Genomic DNA, 22,642 nt, shown 5'->3' on the forward strand with positions numbered 1-22,642 from the left:
CAACCTTCAATTCTTACATCCTTGGGATATAGGCTAAAGGATGGATCTCCCTCCATGACATGAAGTGTAGTCACGGGCGTAGAGCAGTGCACTGTACATATGGCGCCCAGAGGCTGCTAGCTACCGATGATGACAGAGTAAAGATGTGCCTTTGGCGTCTACACGCTTTTGCCGTCATATTGTAGCAGGGATCTGAGGTTCACATGAGGAGCCTGTCAGACAGCTATCAATCTCTAGTGGAACGACACCACCGCTGCTGCTTCAAGGGTTCAATGCAAACATGATACTGTTGGAAAGATGGACAATCCTGCAGTGTTTCGGTTTCTCATCTAAAGTAGCTAGGTGGACACTACTTGGTTCTGTTGCACCATGCATCACAATTTGTCAGTTCAAATAGAAAATGTTCACAGCTCTAGATGTTTGTGTGGGGTACTTTCTGGACCACCTCAGAAAAAGACACACGGGAAACACTCAACCTGGATTTCTTTTTAGCTCAAAGACGCAGCATTGAGGGTGTTTTAAAGTTGTCCTTGTATCCGCTTTCACTGGGGCTAGTCAGGCTACACTCAGCATACATTTACATGTTTGTCAATTAGCAGTGCTTTCATCTTAAGATATCTGGATGCAACAACTACATAAATGCAGTTTGTACTTATCCTGCCTTAGCATCAACAACAAATGAACAACAATGATTCACGTAAACAAACAATGAATAAGCAATGACTTGGCCTACCACTACACAAGGACATTAGGTAGAGAGAGGCAAGGTTGAATGTGTATTCACTAGCCTATTTCACAATGCCATAGCTCTAATCTGTTAGCCCCGTCATGTTGCTGTTATCACAGCAGATTCTTCTCTACTAGGCAGTAACTAAGAAACTACAACTACAGAACTGCTTTCTTTCCTCACCTTGAAAACTAGATAGGAACTAGCCTAGATCAATGTCCTGAGGGATTATGACAATGAAGCTCTAAGGAAGAGAATGGTGGGGTGGATCTGAGCATGCACTAGTGTACTTAAACAATGACAACACTGAATATGCTAATTCCCTCTGACACTCAGAGAAACAGAACACCCCCTGGACCAATCATGTGAGAGAATGACGTGACAACAAATCGAGTCACATGTTGCGCAATGACTAAATGGCACGACTCATCCCTCACAATGACAACCATTGGCTGTGACCTACCTTCCATTGTGAAAAATGGGCTGCTTCCCAAATAAGGGGCCGATACTCCCCATCTAAACGGCAGCATATTCCCAGTAAGCGTATGTACCCAGGCGGTCAGTGTAAAATGGGAGTGTTGCTGGCTGACTGAGAAACAGTACAGCCCCCAGAGGAGATATGGAGTGGTTAAGGAGATGCAAGACAGACACACGCTCCACACTATAGGCTACAAGTTTATTTTGGCGCGGCATGGCACTTGATTTTTTTCTAACCTTAATAAAATGACCCACAGTATCAGACACTAATAATGGAAATGAACAAGAAGATGAAGATCATTTTGTAGTTTCCTTCTGCAGGGTGATCAGTTAGGCTATTCCAAGTTCATCTGGGTAAATATGTTCAAGATGCAGTATGAGAAGTAGTGGAGCCATAGGTCACAAAATCCTGTCAGTCGACTGAAATATCTGTGTAATGGGTAAATCCATTTGAATTTAATCACATTTTAACAGCATACCTTTTGATTTAAACTTTCCATACATGTTTGCCCATAGAAGTAGTAGTCAGAACGTGACTTTTTGGACCTGAATGCTAAAACGTTCAGGAGATAAAGGTGTTCAGAGTTGAGCCATTTTACATAGTCCACAATACCATGAGACATCCATGTCGTCATCACTGGAAAATATTAACTGTTGAGTATGATATAATTTAACAGCTTACCAGCAGTGTTGTCAAACTATTTCATAATATCTTGATTTATTTTTATACAAATGTCATTTTTAGACCTTTACCGGCAATTATCTAAAAACAACGTAAACTCAGAGTTGTAGCTTAGACCCTATTTCACATCATCTGAGGTTTTGGTGTCTTACTCACCATTGGTTGAGACAACATACTCTTGAATACTGAATAATTCATAGAATGGATCTGTCCCTTCAGACCACTGCAATTTAGATGTACACCATTGAAATTTCTACTTCTAATTACTACCACAATGATGACCACCCACCGTTGAATGTCAAATTAAATAGTACTGTCTATTCTATTGTCTAAATTTCTAGGATTTCAATAGGTTTCCTACGGAGGATTGGCAGTATCATTTAAAACAACAGATATTCCCTCTGATGTGTGGACCTCCAACCATCTTTGTGGTAAAATTTTAAAGTTAACATTTCAATTGTATTCCCATTTTAGTACATTTATCAGCCAAAACATGACACCCACCCTGTATTCAAGAGCATGTCGTTTCTCAACCGATGGTGGGCACAACACCAAAACGTTAGATGATGTCAAGTAAGGTCTAAGCTACAACAAATGTGAATACACATTTACACAGTTTGATAATTGACCAGACTGAACCAGGTTGTTGTTTTCTCTTTGTCATTATGGGGAACGTATTGTGTGTTGATGAATGAGAAAATAAACGATTTAATCCATTTTAAATTCATGCTGTAACACAACAAAGTGTGGAATAAGTCAAGGGGTATGAATACTTTATAAAGGCACTGTAAATGATATCAATCTCAACCATTTATCTTCTCCAGTGACGAAGACATGGATGTCTCATGGAATGGTGCAGTGTGCAAAATGAGTCAACTTTGAGCACCTTTATCTTTCAAATGTTTTGGCAAACATTCACTTTCTGAACACTTCTACAATGGGCAAATAAGTATGGACATTTTCGATGAAATCAAAAGGGGTGCTGTCAAAAAGTGACTGAATTCAAAAGGATTTGCCCTAATATGAGAAACAACAATATTCTCCATCACCACATTTACACAGTTGCTACTTAAAAGCCTGGGCAGATGATCAGAACTACAATAAAGCATTAAGAGATCATTCTGTTCATTGGTAAACTAGGCCATTTCAGCATTAAATTCATAAGATCCATCCAACCATTATTCTTTAGACAGGATTATTGATGGAGGAAAACCCTGGTTTAAGACAACCGTTATTGACTCTCAGCCAACACAACATGTCAACAAATCACTTTTCAGTCATCGCATATCCAACTGGCTTTGGACCAGCAACGTAATGAGGTAAACCAACGTAATGAAAATGCATTGGCGTTCTAGTAATAATTAGCCTAAGCCTAATAAAGAAACACCTATTATTGTAATTACATTTTTCCCCCAAGAACACTTCCACTTCCCCCAACCCCCACACTCATTTGTCAGTTGGTTGAAGGTGAGAGATTACCTGCACATCGTCAACGGATGATTCACAGGATAAAATGAGGATGAGTGAGAGGGATGAGGCAATGGGAAACTTGTGAATCTCCATCCATAAAAATGGAAATATTAATTATTGATCAGGATCGTAATTTGTCCTCTTTTCAGCAATGGGAAGAGGTAGAACCACTATTTATAGCTGCAGAGAACCATGTGCCTAGAAGTCTTTCCATGTTCTCTCAGACTGGCATCATTACTGCATTCAGATGAAAACAGCTCACATTCACTGCAATACGAGAGAGAGAAGAGAGAAGAGAGAGAGAGACTATAGAGGAGAACCAGAGTTGTAGTTTCTCTTCAGTTGTCAGACAGACAGCGCCAACATTGGCAAGACAGACAGCTACAGGGTTGCCAAGCAGCCAGAGGCCTATCCTCCACTGCCCAGTAATGTCCACCCTGCTGTCTGTCTCTCTACAGTCCAACAGAGCAGGGCCCGGAGACCAGCAGGACTCTATAGCAGGACTACTGAGTCTCAACGTCTGAGTGACAGATGAGAGGGAGCTAGAAATTAGCCGTACAACACTAACAAAAGAGCAAGGCAGAATGAGATGTAGATAACCGCTCAGTTTGACACTCAGTTATGATGAGACTTCCTCATTTCAACTTAAGAAAAAAAATAAAAACATAAGTCAGATATTTTTCCCTCTACATGGAAGACAATTTAACTAACAGAAAGGAGAGAGTGAGAGAGTGAGAACAAGAGAAAGAGAGAAAAGGGTGTGAGACCCGGGGGTTCTCCAGGAGTGCGTGTGTGTGGAGTATGGCCTCTCTTATGACCAATCAACACCCTCCTCGTTACCAATGGCCTTCCACCTGGGTGTGAGCCCGCTACAACCACCCCACGAGGCCAGCAGCCAATCAAAACACAGAACCACCACGCGGGAGGTCAAGGTGCAAAAGTGACTTTTTTGCAGAATGTCAGCATTCAACCTTTTCTAAAGGTTCTACCATGCCGGTGTTTTGCAGTGCGAATACGCAGGAAGGGAGGAAGGCGGAGGAAATGAGAAAATGCATATGGAAAGAATATGTGGAGAGAATAATATCACAGCAGTGCTTGAGGGTGTGATACGGTAGCAGGGAGGCAGAGAGCAACGCAGCCGGCTAACTAGCAGGCAGGAGGTGACATTCTGAGACCTTGGGTTGCAGTGAGAGAATGTTCTCTGGAACGAGAACAAAAGTTCTGATTCATAATTGGTGCATGCATGGAGTGAGTAAAGTTAGGAGGGTATCTGAATCAAAGGCCATACTGTTATTACGGCTGTCCGGATCGTCAACTCAAGTCTATTGAGATGCAACTGTTATCAGGATAGAGAAAGTGCATCAATATCAATACAGCCATCACGCAAATCATCTCAAGTAACTCAGTTCAAAGTGTACTCCTACAGTATTACCAGTAAAGGGCCATCTGAGGCACTTGAGACACGCCATGAATTCCGGTCAATAATTCATTGGAACAAGACACATTACTCGATGGAACACGACCACTGTTCCAGTTCCACACACAGAAACCAACGGTACATAAATCAAATACTGATAAAAAAAATCAAAGACTGACATCAAAGACTGATAAAGCCACTGACTGGTGTTGTGTGTGGGTTTTTTTCCAACAGCAAATCGTTCAGCTAATTGCAGCATGAGTGCAGTTGTAAAATGGATATGGTGATCTATTAACTTTATAGCTTTGTTACCGGGAGCAATCTGGCTGGAGCGAGCGGGCTAGGACAGGTAGCATCTGTCCCCACCTACTGCCGTTGGTTGGCACCGCTCCGCTAGTATCATCTGCTAGCTTTGGCAGCGCCCTGGAAACACATCAATATGACTCTATGTAGCAGAGTGCTGGCCGGGGCCCGCACTAGCTAGCATGCCAGTCACTCTCAGGGAGCCGACATTAGCTACCTCAGCTCGCTGCCTGCCTAGGCATCCACTGTGCTCTGAGCCAAGAGAACTGAGCAGGAGGGCTGCTCTCTATAGGCCTGCTGGGGAAAGCAAAGGACTCAGCAACACAGTCATAGAGAGTTTGACCAGGTTGACCAATGTTACAGTTAGACCCTGTTGCTTCCTCTATCTAAGCATTCAATTCTTCTGCCCAGAATTTTGATGCAGACCCAAGTTGCTCATCTTTTAATTTACTTGAATATTGAGCCCTGACGATAACTCTATGGAATCCCAAATAACATTTCTGCCTCCACAGTCGCAATAATTCTTAAGAATGGGGTACTGAATGCTTGTAAATATAGCCTAGTCTAACGACTCTAGGCTAGTCCATGAACAACCAACAAGATGTCACTCTCCTAAAGGTTTTGATGACTCATGGTCAGACATTTTTCAGTGTCATGCCCATTGTTCAATACAATCTCTATGAGACAAAACCTTTCCAGAGGATTATGCATTCATTTGTATGCATTGTAAGAATGAACCCTCTCATTTTACATCAATTTTGAAAGAATGAAACCACAACACTGGCTCCCCTAAATTACATAAAATTACATAACCCCAAATGTATAACCCCAAATCCGCATTGAAGAAAGTACTGCATCCAAGTACCAGAGTTAGAAGCTGACTATTAAGTTGAAGGCTTTAAGTCAGAGTCCAGCCCAAAGTAATGTGCAACAATATCCCCTATGGGTGAGTGGTCATCCAGCCCAGCGACCAATGCAGTCAGTCAGAATAACCCTGTACTGCAGAGTGCTGCTCTCAGGCCTCTTATGGAACCCTTCATGTGCTGTGCTCTACTACTAGGAGGTGGATGAGCTGGCCTCATAGAATACTGTTAGACCTCAAGAACAGTGCTGTTAGTATAGGTTAGTATAGGTCTAAATGCAATCTATTATCATTATCACTAGTGTGTGCGTGGGACTGGGAGCAGTATATATACATACATGTATGTATACTATATAGAATATCCATACCCAGACAGAGAAGTTCTCAAACATGGTTAACGTTAAGAGCAACATGCACTGTGTGTTTAATGATAGCTAATTATAGTTTAGTCAGCAATTCAAACACACTTACTGTACGCAAAGACACACAAGACCATATACACATATTCTCAGAGATCTTTTGGCCAAAATGTGAAACCTGCATCAGACCAAACCCACTGTGTCCTGAAGTTGCCTGTATTTTTTAATTGTTTTAATTTTAACTAGGCAAGTCAGTTAAGAACAAATTCTTATTTACGATGACGGCCTACACCGGCTAAACCCGGACGACGCCCTATGGGACTCCCAATCACGGCCGGTTGTGATACAGCCTGGAATCGAACCAGGGGGTCTGTAGTGACACCTCAATCACTGAGATGCAGTGCCTTAGACCGCTGCGCCACTCGGGATCCCTACTACTGTGTCTCACTGGCCTAATGCCACTACTATAAATGGAAGGTGTTAACCGCTGTTGACACATACAACAGAGGACAGACAGAGTGGTAGGAGGGTGTGTAATATATAGGCTGTTTAAAGTTTTATTAGTCGTATGTACAGGATAAACATGGTATACACCGTCCAACGAATTACTTACTTGCAGGTTCCTTCTCGACAACGCAACAACAATAAGAAAATATAAGAATATGACCATAAAGTAAATGCTCAGTAGAATAGAATAATCATTTTAGCATCAGTATAATACAGGAAGGCACAATTTATAGTGCAATATTTACACGTGTTTTGGGGAAGAGGGGACAAGTGTTTAAATCGTGCAGTATTTAAGAGTCTGGTAGCAGCAGTTGTGATGTGTGTGTAGCATGAATGAGTGAGGGAGTGAGTGAGTCAGCGAGTGATACTCTGATACAGCTTCTGGCTGGGGCGTGTGGGGGTCCTTGATGATGCTTCGGGCCTTCCTCAGGCCAACAAGCTCTCACAGTATCTTGTCAGAATTAATCCATGTTTCTCAAACGTCAAATGTTGAAGTCATTTCAAAAGTCATATTTCAAAGTGTTTAAGTATAGGCATTAACTGGTTGAGGTAAGGGTTAAGGTTTGGGATAGCCTTAAAACCAAAATCTCAAAATTCGAACATGCAACCTTTTGTACCAGAGGCAACTTTCTATCGCTGGAAACAACTTTCTATAGCTTTCTATCGCTGGATTCGAACATGCAACCTTTTGCACCAGAGGCAGATGCTTACGACCATCCACCATCCCCGTCCACAGAGCCCTAGCAAAACCGAAACCTACTTGAAGGTAACAGCACTCACTGTTGCACCTAGTGGCCGGTTTCCACGTCATCCCCGACGTCCTCAGACATGGATGGACGTCTAATACTGACTTGTATCAAGGGTGACCTGGCTGCTCAGGCACCGTTGAGTAGATGTCCTGGATGGGTGGGAGCACGGTCCCAGTGTTGTTGCCAATCCTTCAAGGGTTTTTCTTTATTTTTACTATTTTCTACATTGTAGAATAATAGTGAAGACATCAATACTATGAAATAACACATATGGAATCATGTAGTAACCAAAAAAGTGTTAAACAAATCAAAATATATTTTATATTTGAGATTCTTCAAATAGCCACCCTTTGCCTTGATGACAGCTTTGCACACTCTTGGCATTCTCTCAACCAGCTTCATGAGGTAGTCACCTGGAATGCATTTTAATTAGCATTGTAAAAATGTATGCGCACACATGACTGTAAGTTGCGTCTGCTAAATGGCATATTATTATTATATATTATTATCATATTATTAAAAAGTTAATTTGTGTGATTTCTTTCCTCCTTCTTAATGCGTTTGAGCCAATCAGTTGTGTTGTGACAAGGGGGTATACAGAAGATAGCCCTATTTGGTAAAAGACCAAATCCATATTATGGCAAGAACAGCTCAAATAAGCAAAGAGAAATGACAGTCCATCATTACTTTAAGACATGAAGGTCAGTCAATACGGAACACTTCAAGAACTTTGAACGTTTATTCAAGTGCAGTCGCAAAAACCATCAAGCGCTATGATGAAACTGGCTCTCATGAGGACCGCCACAAGAATGGAAGACCCAGAGTTACCTCTGCTGCTAAGGATAAGTTCATTAGAGTTACCAGCCTCAGAAATTACATCCCAAATAAATGCTTCACAGAGTTCAAGTAACAGACATCTCAACATCCACTGTTCAGAGGAGACAGTGTGAATCAGGCCTTCATGGTCGAATTGCTGCAAAGAAACCGCTCCTAAAGGACACCAATAAGAAGAAGAGACTTGCTTGGGCCAAGAAACACGAGCAATGGACATTAGACCGGTGGAAATTTGTCCTATGGTCTGGAGTCCAAATTAGTGATTTTTGGTTCCAGCCGCTGAGACGCGGTGTGGTGAACGGATGATCTCTGCATGTGTATTTCCCACTGTAAAGCATGGAGGAGGAGGTGTTATGGTGTGGGGGTGCTTTGCTGGTGACACTGTCTGTGATTTATTTAGAATTATTTTTTGGTTACTACATGATTCCATGTGTTATTTCATAGTTTGGATGTCTTCACTATTATTCTACAATGTAGAAAATAGTAAAAATAAAGAAAAACCCTTGAATGAGTAGGTGTTCTAAAACTTTTGACCGGTAGTGTAGGTGTTCCACTTGACAGTTTGTGCCATATTCAGGAAAGTGTGCCAAGCTATCTGGCATGTAATGAAGGAAGATTTTGTTGCTTATCCCTCCGTGGCAAAATGGGCTTCACCACGTGGACGCATATGGTCGGGAGGGAGATCCGGGGAATCTTGTCACGAAGCAGGTTCGGCTCCCAACTAATTGCAGGCCAGCTGCCGCTACCAAGGCCAGGGTGCTTGCCTGGGACCCAAAAACTTAGCCAATATGTATTTGTGGGAGACAAGGCATTCCCTCTGATGGTAAACCTGATGCAACCATATCCAGGTAAGATATGCTAAATACATGTGACTATACATATGATGTGAAAATTATACCAATATAGCATTGTAATTATATGCTTCACATAAAAGTATTCTGGCATCCCAGAGTATGGGGGCCTATGTCCAAAGCATAGGCTACACAGTTGTTACAGTACAAATGTCATATCCTTCATGTTCCTGTTCAATACTAATTGAAACACTTATTTTACTCAAAAGGTTATTCTGGCCTTGATGACACCAAGAAGATCTACAACTACCGCACTCAAGAGCCAGAAGAATTTCAGAGAACTACTTTGGGATCCTTGCTGCAAGATGGAGGATCCTGGGACAAGCCCTTGAGGTTGCCCCAGAGAAAGCGGAGACCATTGTGAAGGCCTGCGTGGCCCTTCACAATTACATTTGCACCACAGACACTACAGACATTGACAACAGAGTCATCAACACAGTACATCCACCCCACATTTGTTGACCACTCCACACCCACTGGGGACCTGCGTCCAGGACATACAAGGGGACACTGCCTTCCTGGTCCCAAGAAACATGTCGGCATACAGGGCAACCAGAGTTGATGTTGACGTGCGCAACAACCTCAAGGACTACTTCCTCACACAAGCTGATTCAAGTGACTATCCAGGATGCTGCTATCACGCGTGGCACCCAACACATTTGTTCTCTTCCTATGGTTCCTAATGGATTTACGGCGCTCGTACCCGTTTGCCTTGTACGTATTGCGCCACAGAGTCCTCTGGGCTCGTTATCCTGACACTGAATGCTGAAGTATGGGCTCTCAGCATGGTACGGATATCTCCGTTCATCAAGGGTTTTTGGTTGGGGTATGTTTGGATTGTTATTGTGGGTACAACATTATCAACACATTTCCTAATGAAGCCTTTGACTGACTATGTATATTCCTCAATGTTGATGGATGAGTCCTGGGTGAATGAATCTTTGAAGATATTCCAATCAGTATTCTCAAAACTAGGGCTGTGGCGGTCATTAAATTTTGTCAGCCAGTAATTGCCACGCAAATGACTGCCAGTCTCACGGTAATTTACCAATTAATTAACATAAACTTGTTTAGCATCTCCGGGCTCCATGCATACAAGCTGCTGATTCGGGCCTTTGGAACAACAACACTTTTAAAAGTTACATTAATTAATTTAATACAGCCTACACCATCACAATAAAATCCATTATTTATTTAGTTGTGATAGGCCTGTAAACCTGGGAATGTCTTAGAAATCAAAACATAAGGGCTGCATAATGCGACTATATTGATGAAAGTTGCAAAAAAAGTCATGCTCTCTGATCCTTGCGCTTGCAGCGGAGAGAGAGAGACAATTGCATTGCTGCTCTGCTTGTGTGGCAAGCAAGTTAGGAAATATCTAATCAATGGAGGATGGAATTAAAATGACAGAATTAAAAGTGAAATGAGAAAGAAAGGCTACAATGACCAAAAGCCAACAGATAGGCTGCTATTTAGGCTATTATCTGAAAGGATGTATGTGTAGGCTAACTGTAGGACAGTGAGAAGCGCAGTAAGTTACGGCTAGCCTCAATTAGCTAGCTTTTCTCGGTTTGATGCAGTCAACACAGGCACCATGTAATGGGATGGGGTGATAAATAACTAACAAGAAGTTAGTCTAGCGCGAGATAACAGTGGTTGCAGTATCTCCCTCTGTGCCTGCACGGGTTCTCTGAGGCTCCCATGTCTTACATTCACACACACCGCACGGCCTCCGCTCCCTAACAGCTGCTCGCTGTGTGCCTCTCTCGCACTGCCCCTGTCTACATGGCTCCGGCTTAATAAAGTAAAGAAACAATTGGCTTTTCTGCTGCTTCCCTCACTCGGATCGGACAGGTTGTCCTTTAAGTCCTTTCGGAATTGGGTCTGGGGCTTTCCCTTGTCCATTTCGGAACAGTAAGCTCTAACTCCCATCACCACTTGTCCTCATCATTCAGATTATTCATATTCAATCATGAAGTGGGGCCCATGGGGCGGCGCACAATTGGCCCAGCGTCGTCCAGGGTAAGGGAGGGAATGGCCGGCAGGGATGTAGCTCAGTCGGTAGAGCATGGCATTTGCAACGCCAGGGTTGTGGGTTCGATTCCAGTATGAAAAATAAATTAATTACATGTATGCACTCACTAACTGTAAGCCGCTCTGGATAAGAGCGTCTGCTAAATGACTAAAATGTAAAATGTAAATGGTTAGAAAGTGATTAATGACAATAGAACGCTGAGTACCAGGCCATTAGCGAGGGCCGTTAGCAAGTTTGGTAGGCTACCCATCAGCGCCATTCATTTGCCTAGTTTTGGATGGGATTACCGTGACCAAAGGTCATAGCGCATTTAAATGAGGTCATGACTTGTGACTGCCGGTGTGGCGGTAATACGGTCACCGTGACAGCCCTACTGAAAACAGTCCCGCAGCATTGGATCTGCGTCCTCTGTCCAGCGCCTCACTGTGTTGCTGGCTCCCTCTTGAGTTGCTGCTTGTAGGCAGAGAGTATGAACAGAGAGACGTGATCTGATTGGCCGAAGTGGGGGCGGGGGATGGCTTTGTACGCGTCACCGATGTTTGCATATACAGTGCATTCGGAAAGTATTCAAACCCCTTGACCTTTTCCACATTTTGTTATGTTACAGCCTTTTCTAAAATTGATAACATAATTTTTTTCCTCATCAGTCTACACACAATACCCCAAAAATATTTGCAAATGTATAAAAATAAGGAAATATCACATTTACATAAGTATTCAGACCCTTTACTAGGTACTTTGCTGAAGCACCTCTGGCAGCGATTACAGCCTTGAGTCTTCTTCAGTATGACGCTACAAGCTTGGCACACCTGTATTTGGGGAGTTTCTCCCATTCTTCTCTGCAGATCCTCTCAATCTCTGTTAGGTTGGATGGGGAGCGTCACTGCACAGCTATTTTCAGGTCTCTCCAGAGATGTTCGATCAGGTTCAAGTCCAGGCTCTGGCTGGGCCACTCATGGACATTCAGAGACTTGTTCTGGAGCCACTCCTGCATTGTCTTGGCTGTGTGCTTAGGGTCGTTGTCCTGTTGGAAGGTGAACCCTTGCCCCAGTCTGAGCAGGTTTTCATCAAGGATCTCTATGTACATTGCTCCGTTCATCTTTCCCTCGATCCTGACTAGTCTCCAAGTCCCTGCCGCTGAAAAACATCCCCACAGCATGATGCTGCCACCACCATGCTTCACTGTAGGGATGGTGCCAGGTTTCCTCCAGACGTGACGCTTGGCATTCAGGCCAAAGAGTTCAATCTTGGTTTCATTAGACCAGAGAATCTTGTTTCTCATGGTGCGAGAGTCCTATAGGTACCTTTTGGCAAACTCCACGTGGGTTGTCAGGTGCCTTTTACTGAGGAGTGGCTTCCATCTAGCCACTCTACCATAAAGGCCTGATTGGTGGAGTGCTGCAGAGATGGTTGTCCTTCTGGAAGGTTCTCCCATCTCCACAGAGGAACTCTGGAGCTCTGTCAGAGAGACCATCGGGTTCTTGGTCACCTCCCTGTCCAAGGCCCTTCTCTCCCGATTACTTAGTATGGCCGGGCAGCCAGCTCTAGGAAGTGTCTTGGTGGTTCCAAACTTCTTACATTTAAGAATGATGGAGGGCACTGTGTTCTTGGGGACCTTCAATGCTGCAGAATTTATTTGGTACCGTTCCCCAGATCTGTGCCTCGACACAATCCTGTCTCGAAGCTCTACTGACAATTCCTTCGATCTCATGGCTTGGTTTTTGCTCTGACATGCACTGTCAACTGTGGGACCTTATATAGACAGGTGTGTGCCTTTCCAAATCATGTCCAATCAACTGAATTTACCACAGGTGGATTCCAATCAACTTGTAGAAACATCTCAAGGATGATCAATGGAAACAGGATGCACCTGAGCTCAATTTCGAGTCTCATAGCAAAGGGTCTGAATACTTTTGTATTTTGCTAAAATTTCTAAAAACCTGTTTTCGCTTTGTCATTATGGGATATTCTGTGTAGATTGATGAGGACATTTTTGTTATTTAACCAATTTTAGAATAAGGCTGTAACGTAACAAAATGTGGAAAAGGTCAAGGGGTCTGAATACTTTCCGAATGCACTGTACATGGTCCAGCACGTTGTTTCCTCTCGTGTTTCCTCTTAGGGTGTTTTCATACTTGGTCCCTTTCAGCCAATTTCTGTGAACTCAGTGCGGTTGGCTTCATTTTTTGTGCAGTGTGAACACTCCAAAAGGAACTCAGACCCCCCAAAAGAGCCCACGAAGCGAATCGAACTGAGACCATCTCGAGAGGTGGTCCGAGTTCGGTTCTTTTGAATTATGCGGTCCGATTCCCTTTTTTAGGGCAATGTGAACACAAATGATACAAACCCTAAAAAATCAATTTTAATTCCAGGTTGTAAGGCAACAAAATAGGAAAAATGCCAAGGGGGGGGTGAATACTTTCGCAAGCCACTGTAGTTCAGTTACCTTTGCTTTCTTGGGTACAGGAACAACAAAATACCGCAAAGTTTCCTTAGAGCTAGTCGCGTGGCCGCCATCTTCGTCGGCGCCAGGGTAGAACTCTGCTAACCATGGTTACCATACAGTAAAAGGACAAAACACCGTACAGACCTAGGCCTACCTACAGCATTCTATAAGGGTTATTCTATAGGTATGTGGCGAAGATGCACTACTAAGCCCCATTTGTGAATCCGATGCCATTAAATGTAGGCTACATTCAATTTTATGAAGTGCTTTATTAATTTGGACTTCTGATAAACAGAATTAAAATAATTAATAAAGCCCTTATTCAATTAAATGTAGCCCACATTTAATGACATCAGATTGACAAATGGGTCTACACTAGGTGTAATCTCGTGGACAGATGCACGTAACATAACTGATATAATAGCATCTGTCAACAGACTGCAGGACGCGACGACTAACGAGTAACTTTGTTCCGGTGCACAGATTTTTTTTAATCGAAAAATATATATATACACATTTGGACAAATCACAAGTTTGTAGGTTTTAGCATCTTTCGAATTGGGGGGGACATTTGACCCATTGACTTGCAAAGAGAGGGGGTGGCGCTCCTCGTTCCGCTTCTGTTTTCTAGTATATTTTCTGTCTACCCCAGAACTTAATCAAGCATCTGAGCAATTACCCAAGATTTTAGTTCTGTGTGTTCGAGATTCCAGCCATTTCAGACCGCTTTCTTTTTTGTTGCAACATTGTATAAATGTCTGTTACATTTTGGTACGATACATTGTTGAATTTACTTTACCATTTCCTCTCCTCTGAGATGTTTAAAGTGCACATGATCATTTGAAATACGAGGTAGGCGATCATTTTATTTTGAACAAATGTGTTTATTTGCTGGAGCTCCTCGTCTGTAGGCCTACCTTTCAAAATTACGAGTGCGCGCAAATTGTCAATTAAAGTTCCTTTATGGACGGGTTATGATTATGATTATGATTGTCTGCTTTAGACTATTATTATACAATGTACCAGTTCAGTGATTTAAATGTCATTTTGACAGTGGTATGTCCCAGGGAAGGGCTACAAGAATATACCCGCCTGTTTCAACGTTCTTTGTCAGTTCAGTCTTGGTAATTGTGAGGCTGACATGAAGCCCCAAACTGAGTCTTTATGGAATAGACAGGTTTGCCTGCTCCAATGCATTTTCTTTTCATTGAACAGTTATAGCGCCTTTTGAAAAGTGTGTAAATATAAATTGGGATTATATTGTAAAAATCGCCAAAAACTCTGGACCACTATCATCTGTTGTACAAACAACTTCTGCACCTGCCTGCGTCCTGCAACATTTCTGCACTTAATTTAAAAAATTGGAAGCCCCTTACACTTCAGTGTTGTGATGCAAAAATTCTAGCAAAATGCATAGAATTAAAAAGGTATTGTCGGACATTATTCATTCTAATCAGACAGGTTTTTTACATGGACGATACATTAGAGATAATATAAGACAAGTACTGGAAACAACAGAACACTATGAAAAATCTGGCTTTAGATAAAGTACGACTGGAATTTATATATAAATGCCTGGAATATTTCAATTTTGGAGAATCTCTTATACAATGGGTTAAAGTTATGTATAGTAACCCTAGGTGTAAAATAGTAAATAATGCCTACTTCTCAGAAAGTATCAAACTGTCAAGAGGAGTAAAACAAGGTTGTCCACTATCAGCATATCTATTTATTATGGCCATCAAAATGTTAGCTATTAAAATCAGATCCAATAATAATTACAAGGGGCTTGAAATCCAGGGCTTAACAACAAAGGTGTCATTTTACGTTGATGAATCATGTTTTATTTAAAATCCACAATTTGGATCCCTCCATTGCCTCAGAGGACCTAGATAATTTGTTTAACCTCTCTGGAACACAACCAAATGATTATAAGTGTACTACATTACATATTGAATCACAAAAAAAAAAGCTTATATTACTGTGTAGTTTACCAATAAAATGGTCTGACGGTGAAGTGGACATACTCGGTAACCATATCCCGAAAGAAATAAATGATCTCACTACAATACATTTCAATAGAAAGTTAGCAAAAATAGATAAGATCTTGCTACCATGGAAAGGAAAATACCTGTCTATTTGTGGAAAATTCACCCTGATTAACTCTTTACGTCATATCCCAGTTTACCTATTTGCTTATGACCCTGCCTACACCTAACAACTTGTTTTTTAAATTATATGAGCAAAAAATATCAAATTTTATTTGGAATGGCAAGCCAGACAAAATTAAACGGGCCTACTTATATAATGAATATGAATTCGGAGGGCAGAAATTATTAAATATTAAAGCATTGAACCTCCCACTAAAGGCTTCAGTCATACAAAAACCCAACTTAAATCGGAACTGGTTCTCTAGCAGATTAGTAAGAATGGCTCACCCCGTGTTCAAGAATGGCCTTTTCCCCTACATTCAGACTACAACTTCTCACTTTAAGTTATTTGAAAATTAAATCTCCAAAATCTCGTTATTTTTAACACAAGCCATATAAAGTTGATTGCAATTTCAGTTTAATCCACCAGAAAAGAGAGATATGGTTAAACTCAAACATACTAATTTATTTTTATATTTTTTAATTGGGGGAAAAATAATGTTTTAAAACAGTATAATCTTTGTAAATGAAATCATAAAAAGGACTGATGGAGTTGTCACACATGCAGCTAAAAACATATGGAAATGTCTGCTCTATCCAAAATTACAAAAATTGTAAGTGGAAGGGGGAGAAAGTAAGGAACTTGTCTGTCATTAAATACCAAAATTGGTTAAAAAAAATAGTGCTAAATAAAAGAGTATACCAGTTTCATGTCATAAAAAGTAATACAGCTGTGCCATACAGATTGCAAAATAGTTGGGAAGAGATTTTCGATGTACCAATTCCATGGCACATGGTTTATGAACTGATAGACAAAACAACGCCGGATTCAAATCTGAGTTTTTCAATTTAAATGATTATACAAAATTATTTTAACCAATAGAATGGTAAATATATATATATATATATATATATATATATATATAGGGGATACAACCATTCCAACTCTGCAGATTTTGCTGCGAAGAGACAATCATTAGATCCTTTGTTTTGGTACTGTCCATATGTAGCTTATTTTTGTTCGCAGGTTCAGGAATGGCTGAAGAATTGCAACATTTACCTGGAGTTAACTCTGCAAATAGCACTGCTGGGTGATCTGAAAAGTCATAGTCATTCGATCAATAATATAATAATGCTTATCGTTACTTTACAATCTGTAGAAACTATGAGAATAGAAAGGTTCAGAACCTTTGTGAAACATCACAGCACAGTTGAAAAATATATGGCAAATAGAAATCAAAACTGGATGGTGTTCAGAGATAGATGGGAGGGGATGAGGGTAGCTGAAGGATGGGACTAAAAACAATCAAATGATAACTAATGTAAAGTCTCCCGAGTGGCGCAGTGGTCTAAGGCACTGCATCACAGTGCTAGCTGTGCCACTAGAGATCCTGGTTCGTATCCAGGCTCTGTCGTAGCCGGCCCGACCGGGAGACCCATGGGACGGCGCGCAATTGGCCCAGCGTCGTCCAGGGTAGGGGAGGGAATGGCCGGCAGGGATGTAGCTCAGTTGATAGAGCATGGTGTTTGCAACGCCAGGGTTGTGGGTTTGATTCCCACAAGGGGTATGAAAAAAAAATATGTATGCACTGTAAGTCGCTCTGGATAAGAGTGTCTGCTAAATGACTAAAATGTAAATGTAAAATATACTGTGTCCATAAAATGCATGTAATATGTACAGTTGAAGTCGGAAGTTTACATACACCTTAACCAAATACATTTAAACTCAGTTTTTCACAATTCCTGACATTTAATCCTAGTAAAAATTCCCTGTCTTAGGTCAGTTAGGATCACCACTTTATTTTAAGAATGTGAAATGTCAGAATAATAGTAGAGAGAATGATTTATTTCAGCTTTTATTTATTTCATCACATTCCCTGTGGGTCAGAAGTTTGCATACACTCAATTAGTATTTGGTAGCATTGCCATTAAATTGTTTAACTTAGGTCAAACATGTCAGGTAGCCTTCCACAAGCTTCCCACAATAAATTGGGTGAATCTTGGCCCATTTCTCCTGACAGAGCTGGTGTAACTGAGTCAGGTTTTTAGGCCTCCTTGCTCGCACACGCTTTTTCAGTTCTGCCCACAAATGTTCTATAGGATTGAGGTCAGGGCTTTGTGATGGCCACTCCAATACCTTGACTTTGTTGTCCTTAAGCCATTTTGCCACAACTTTGGAAGTATGCTTGGGGTCATTGTCCATTTGGAAGACCCATTTGCGACCAAGCTTTAACTTCCTGACTGATGTCTTGAGATGTTGCTTCAATATATCCACATAATTTTCCTTCCTCATGATGCCCTCTATTTTGTGAAGTGCACCAGTCCCTCCTGCAGCAAAGCACCCCCACAGCATGATGCTGCCAGCCCCGTGCTTCACGGTTGGGATGGTGTTCTTCGGCTTGCAAGCAACCCCCCAGAATTTTTTTTCTGAAGTCTCGCCTGATTTCTTTTGATTTTCCCATGATGTCAAGCAAAGAGGCACTGAGTTTGAAGGTAGGCCTTGAAATACATCCACAGGTACACCTCCAATTGACTCAAATTATGTCAACTAGCTTCTAAAGCCATGACATCATTTTCTGGAATTTTCCAAGCTGTTTAAAAGGCACAGTCAACTTAGTGTATGTACATTTCTGACCTACTGTAATTGTGATACAGTGAATTATAAGTGAAATAATCTGTCTGTAAACAATTGTTGGAAAAATTACTTGTGTCATGCACAAAGTAGGTGTCCTAACCGACTTGCCAAAACCATAGTTTGTTAACAAGAAATTTGTGGAGTGGTTGAAAAACGAGTTTTAATGACTCCAACCTAAGTGTATGTAAACTTCCGACTTCAACTGTATAATAATAATTATGATAATAATTATAATAATCTGCCCTTACAACTGCTACAAAGGTCCCTATTTTACACAGCCCACGAAAAACACCTAAGCATATTTATCATAGGTGGTTGGTGTGGATGAAGAGTGCAACAAAACCTGTTGCACTCTTACAGTTTGTCTGTTAAATGTAGGGTAGAGTAGAGTTCTATCGATGATAGGCCCACACAACATCCCATTTGAATTTTCACAGCTTTTAAAGCTGACACCAAGGCACAAAGGACTGTAAAAAATATCACCACTAAAACCTTCTACGATATCGTTAACTAGTTGGAAGTGAAACAATAAAAACGTGAAAAGAGGTTGAAATATGAGAACTATTAGCTGTGAAAACATTTCAGTTTATGATAAAATTATTGGAAATCAAATCTATATCAAATGAATTGTCTTTAGCCATGTGAAGCCAGTGGGTAGATAGATGCAAGGTGCTTTTGGCAGCGGACCTAACGCATGTACTGTAGAGCTACATGGCTGGGCTGTGGTGAGAGTAATAGAGGAAGCGTCTCACAGCTAGGCCAAAGCCTGTCCATTATGACTCAGAAAGAACACGATCGAATACCACACACACACACAAAGACAACAAGACAAACATGTCATGAGGAACCGAGTCTAAAGCACATAGTGGAGCTCAGCATCACCATAGCAACTTAATACCTCAATACAGGCCTATAGTAAGTACACATCACATGCTCCCAAACAATTCATCAATCTGAATTGAATATAATCTTAAAACAAGACAATCTATTTCATTCATAACCAGCAGCGTAGAAGAAACATATCACGCCACACATCCCCATAGACTAGAACCCAGGCCAATTTTAAAGGAAAGGGGAAATCGATCAAAAATTGCAAGTTGTGATCGATTCCCTGTTTCGATATCTGAAACCCATTTTTCTAAAACAACAACCTGTCAAAATCACAAGATTCAATTTGCAACAAATATATCTCTCTGGATCTCCTGTGACCCTAACAACCTCTCCCAATGCCTGGCCATTCATCCATGTCATAACCCACTTCCTGTACCCTACAACTCTCCTGTCCAATGAGGAGGTAGTATACAGCTGTAGCAGCACACTTATCCAATGAGGTATCAGCATTTGGTTGTTCCATGGGAGCTGAGGGGAGTGTAATGTAGATGTGAGCTCCTGAGAGCCTGGCTCCGGATACGAGTCTGACCCTGGATCACTGAGAGGGAAGCCAGTTATTACAGTACAGGCCCAAGGTTTATGAGTTTGGTTTTAAATCTAATATCTTCATTACGTCCAAAGATAACTTTCCCTCCTTATTCTGGTCAGCTCAGCAGCTGCACCACTGAACCATCCACAGAACACCTCTTTAATGTCAGGACTGAGGGGGAAAAAGAGAGAGCTGGTGTAATATATACAACTGTTTTTACCTGATATTTGACTTAAGGGTGGACATTGGATATCAATGTGAAATATAGGTTGTTTTGTTTCCTATAGGCTACTCAGAAAAGTTGGAACCGTTCTTTGGTGGCCGGAATCATTTCCCTGGTTATTCTATGTTTTTCTGTTCCTCTCTTCGACTGGTGGAATGTTTGACCATCACAAATATAAAGAACAGCTGATCCTGGCTGCTCATGGTCTGGACTCAGCGTTTCCCAAAACAGTCCCTGTTGGGTGTCGCTGCTGGAACCTGGGTTGTTGTGGTTAAAAATACAGTAGATTGATCTATTTGGTGGGTCACAAGAAAATGAAAAGGGGGTGGATCTGGATCATAATGCAAAAACTTTCATAAAACATCTACTCCCTTAACTTTCCCTCATCCCCTGTGAGTGATAGTGATAGAAGACTCCAAACACTGGAATCTATGCTCCCAACTAAGTGTGATTTTCTTAGTCAACATTCCAACCCTTAACCTAGCCTTAGATCTTCACCAGGTGTCAGTCTGTTGACTGTTGTAAGCCTGTTTTATGTCCTGTTATATTGGTGAAACAGCCTGGAAGTCCGGGGCCAAGCCTAATAACACCACAGACATACCTAATCACCACCTCCACTGTAGCCTTACTGTACCAATGTGGACTCTGACTCATGCCATGTCTGGTGAGCATGCGACTCTCACTAATGTCTGTTATCTGCAGTCTCTAAGAGTTTGCTAGTATTTGACCTAAACGGGCATGCCATTCACAGCTTCTATAAAGGCAAACGTTTCTGTTTCTGAAGTGTCTTGATAGTATAGTCTGGCAGTGTGTATGATACTAACTAGGCCGAGGAAAAAAACTGTATATTCAGGTCTATCTCTCTCTCTCTCCATCCAAGGCAAAGCAATAAGGAAGTGTGGTGTAACACAAACATGTTCATGTTATGTTACCCACCTTCATTTTCAGATGTTGGGCATGCAATCTGTAGTACCAAATCAAACGTCCTCTCGGGAATCTCGCTGTAATAAAAACGAGATTGTCTTTAGCTAGGAGCAAAATAAACGTCTGTGTACAAACATAATTTATGGTATGCAACAATTGCTAACTAGCTACATCAACAATATATGCAATATAGTTTCACACAGTTAGACAGTTAGCTATAAATCGTAGTTATAAATCGTGATGAAGCAGTTCATATAAAGGAATCTGTCGAGTTCGCTCTGTGAGCTGGCCACACATCAAAGCATTCGATTCTCGCGTGATTCATTTGATGGTCGAGAAATAACTTGATGATAGCTAGCGGCAGCTGACAATTTAGCAAAAATTCGGAGGGAAATGCCTTATACCTACAAGTCTGTATTGATACCAGATGATAGTTTACTTTAGGACCCTTAAATACTAGAATTTAGGTGAGCTTGATCCTAGGCTAACAGGCTCCTTAATTTAGCAACTTGATGAAGATGTATGGCTAGCCGTTAGCAGGCTTGCTAATTGGTCAGCTAGCGCGAGACAGCACTAGGCTGACCCAAATGCTAGCTCAGCATGCCAGACAGCCAGCTAAATAATTCCACTGTTAACTATAGATATCTTAAATTACGCCATGCGTTTTGTTGTACAATTCACACACTTTTAATAACGGTCCATAAAACATTTATGTATAATCTATAAGTAAATAAACTCGTCTCTTACTTTATTCTGCTGTCCATGTTTTACAACATCTTTGCTTTGCTGTTCGAGACCAAGCTTGCGTTCTGAAGCAGCGTGAGGTCCGTAACTTGTTCAACCTTTCTATATGATACCTGTCGATAGTAAAGACATGCTTCAAATATGTATTGTATCTAGTAGCGATGTGTCTTCCTTGTTCCTGATCTGTGCAGCTGGCCGTTTCAGTACCACGGTATTGGCCATTGCTAGATGGGATACAGTTTATGTCAAATAGACGTAGAAAGTGTATTTATTTTAGCTAACCCGAACCCTTTTCCTAACCTTAACCTAATTATCTTAACCTGTGACGTTAATTATCGTAATCTAGTGTATAAATTCTCCTAACCTGCTACGAAAAGTACATTCTTGTCAATTGCGACATATACTGTATCCCATCTAGTCTAAACCCACCGTATTTCCACAACAAATACTACCAGGAAGTGGCTGTCAAATTTAGTGACGTCACCTCGTTTGATAAAAACATTGGAGTGTCCCCCAAATCCTCAGAACAGGAGTGGTTTCATAATTTCTCCCTCCTTGATTAAATCTGATCTCCTTATCATATTGTTTCATAGTAAATGTTTAGTAATGGAGTTGAATGTTGTTTTATTACACAAGTGGAATAGGGACTGCTTCTTCACAAGTAAGAGCAGTGATGTGTACATTTTAGTCATTTAGCAGATGCTCTTATCCAGAGCCACTTACAGTTAGTGAGTGCATACGTTTTTTTTTCATACTGGCCCCCCGTGGTAAACGAACCCACAACCCTGGCGTTGCAAGCGCCATGCTCTACCAACTGAGATACACGG

The 22,642-nt window shown here is 41.4% G+C and overlaps 1 protein-coding gene across 2 annotated transcripts in view; it reads right to left on the reverse strand.

Annotated features, from left to right (window-relative positions):
• Positions 1 to 22,013, reverse strand: part of LOC121540413 (DENN domain-containing protein 1B) — a 174,256-nt gene extending 152,243 nt beyond the window's left edge. For both annotated transcript variants that reach the window (XM_041849264.2, XM_041849263.2), the window contains exons 1-2: positions 21,819 to 22,013; positions 21,084 to 21,148 (exon numbers count right to left, since the gene is read on the reverse strand). In XM_041849264.2, the coding sequence (XP_041705198.1) occupies positions 21,084 to 21,148; positions 21,819 to 21,835 (82 nt within the window). In that variant the 5' untranslated portion in view covers positions 21,836 to 22,013. The remainder of the gene's footprint in view (positions 1 to 21,083; positions 21,149 to 21,818) is intronic.
• Between the last annotated feature and the right edge of the window lie 629 nt (positions 22,014 to 22,642).

The sequence above is a fragment of the Coregonus clupeaformis genome, chromosome 26 (genome assembly GCF_020615455.1).
Source record: "Coregonus clupeaformis isolate EN_2021a chromosome 26, ASM2061545v1, whole genome shotgun sequence".
NCBI classification, from domain to species: domain Eukaryota; kingdom Metazoa; phylum Chordata; class Actinopteri; order Salmoniformes; family Salmonidae; genus Coregonus; species Coregonus clupeaformis.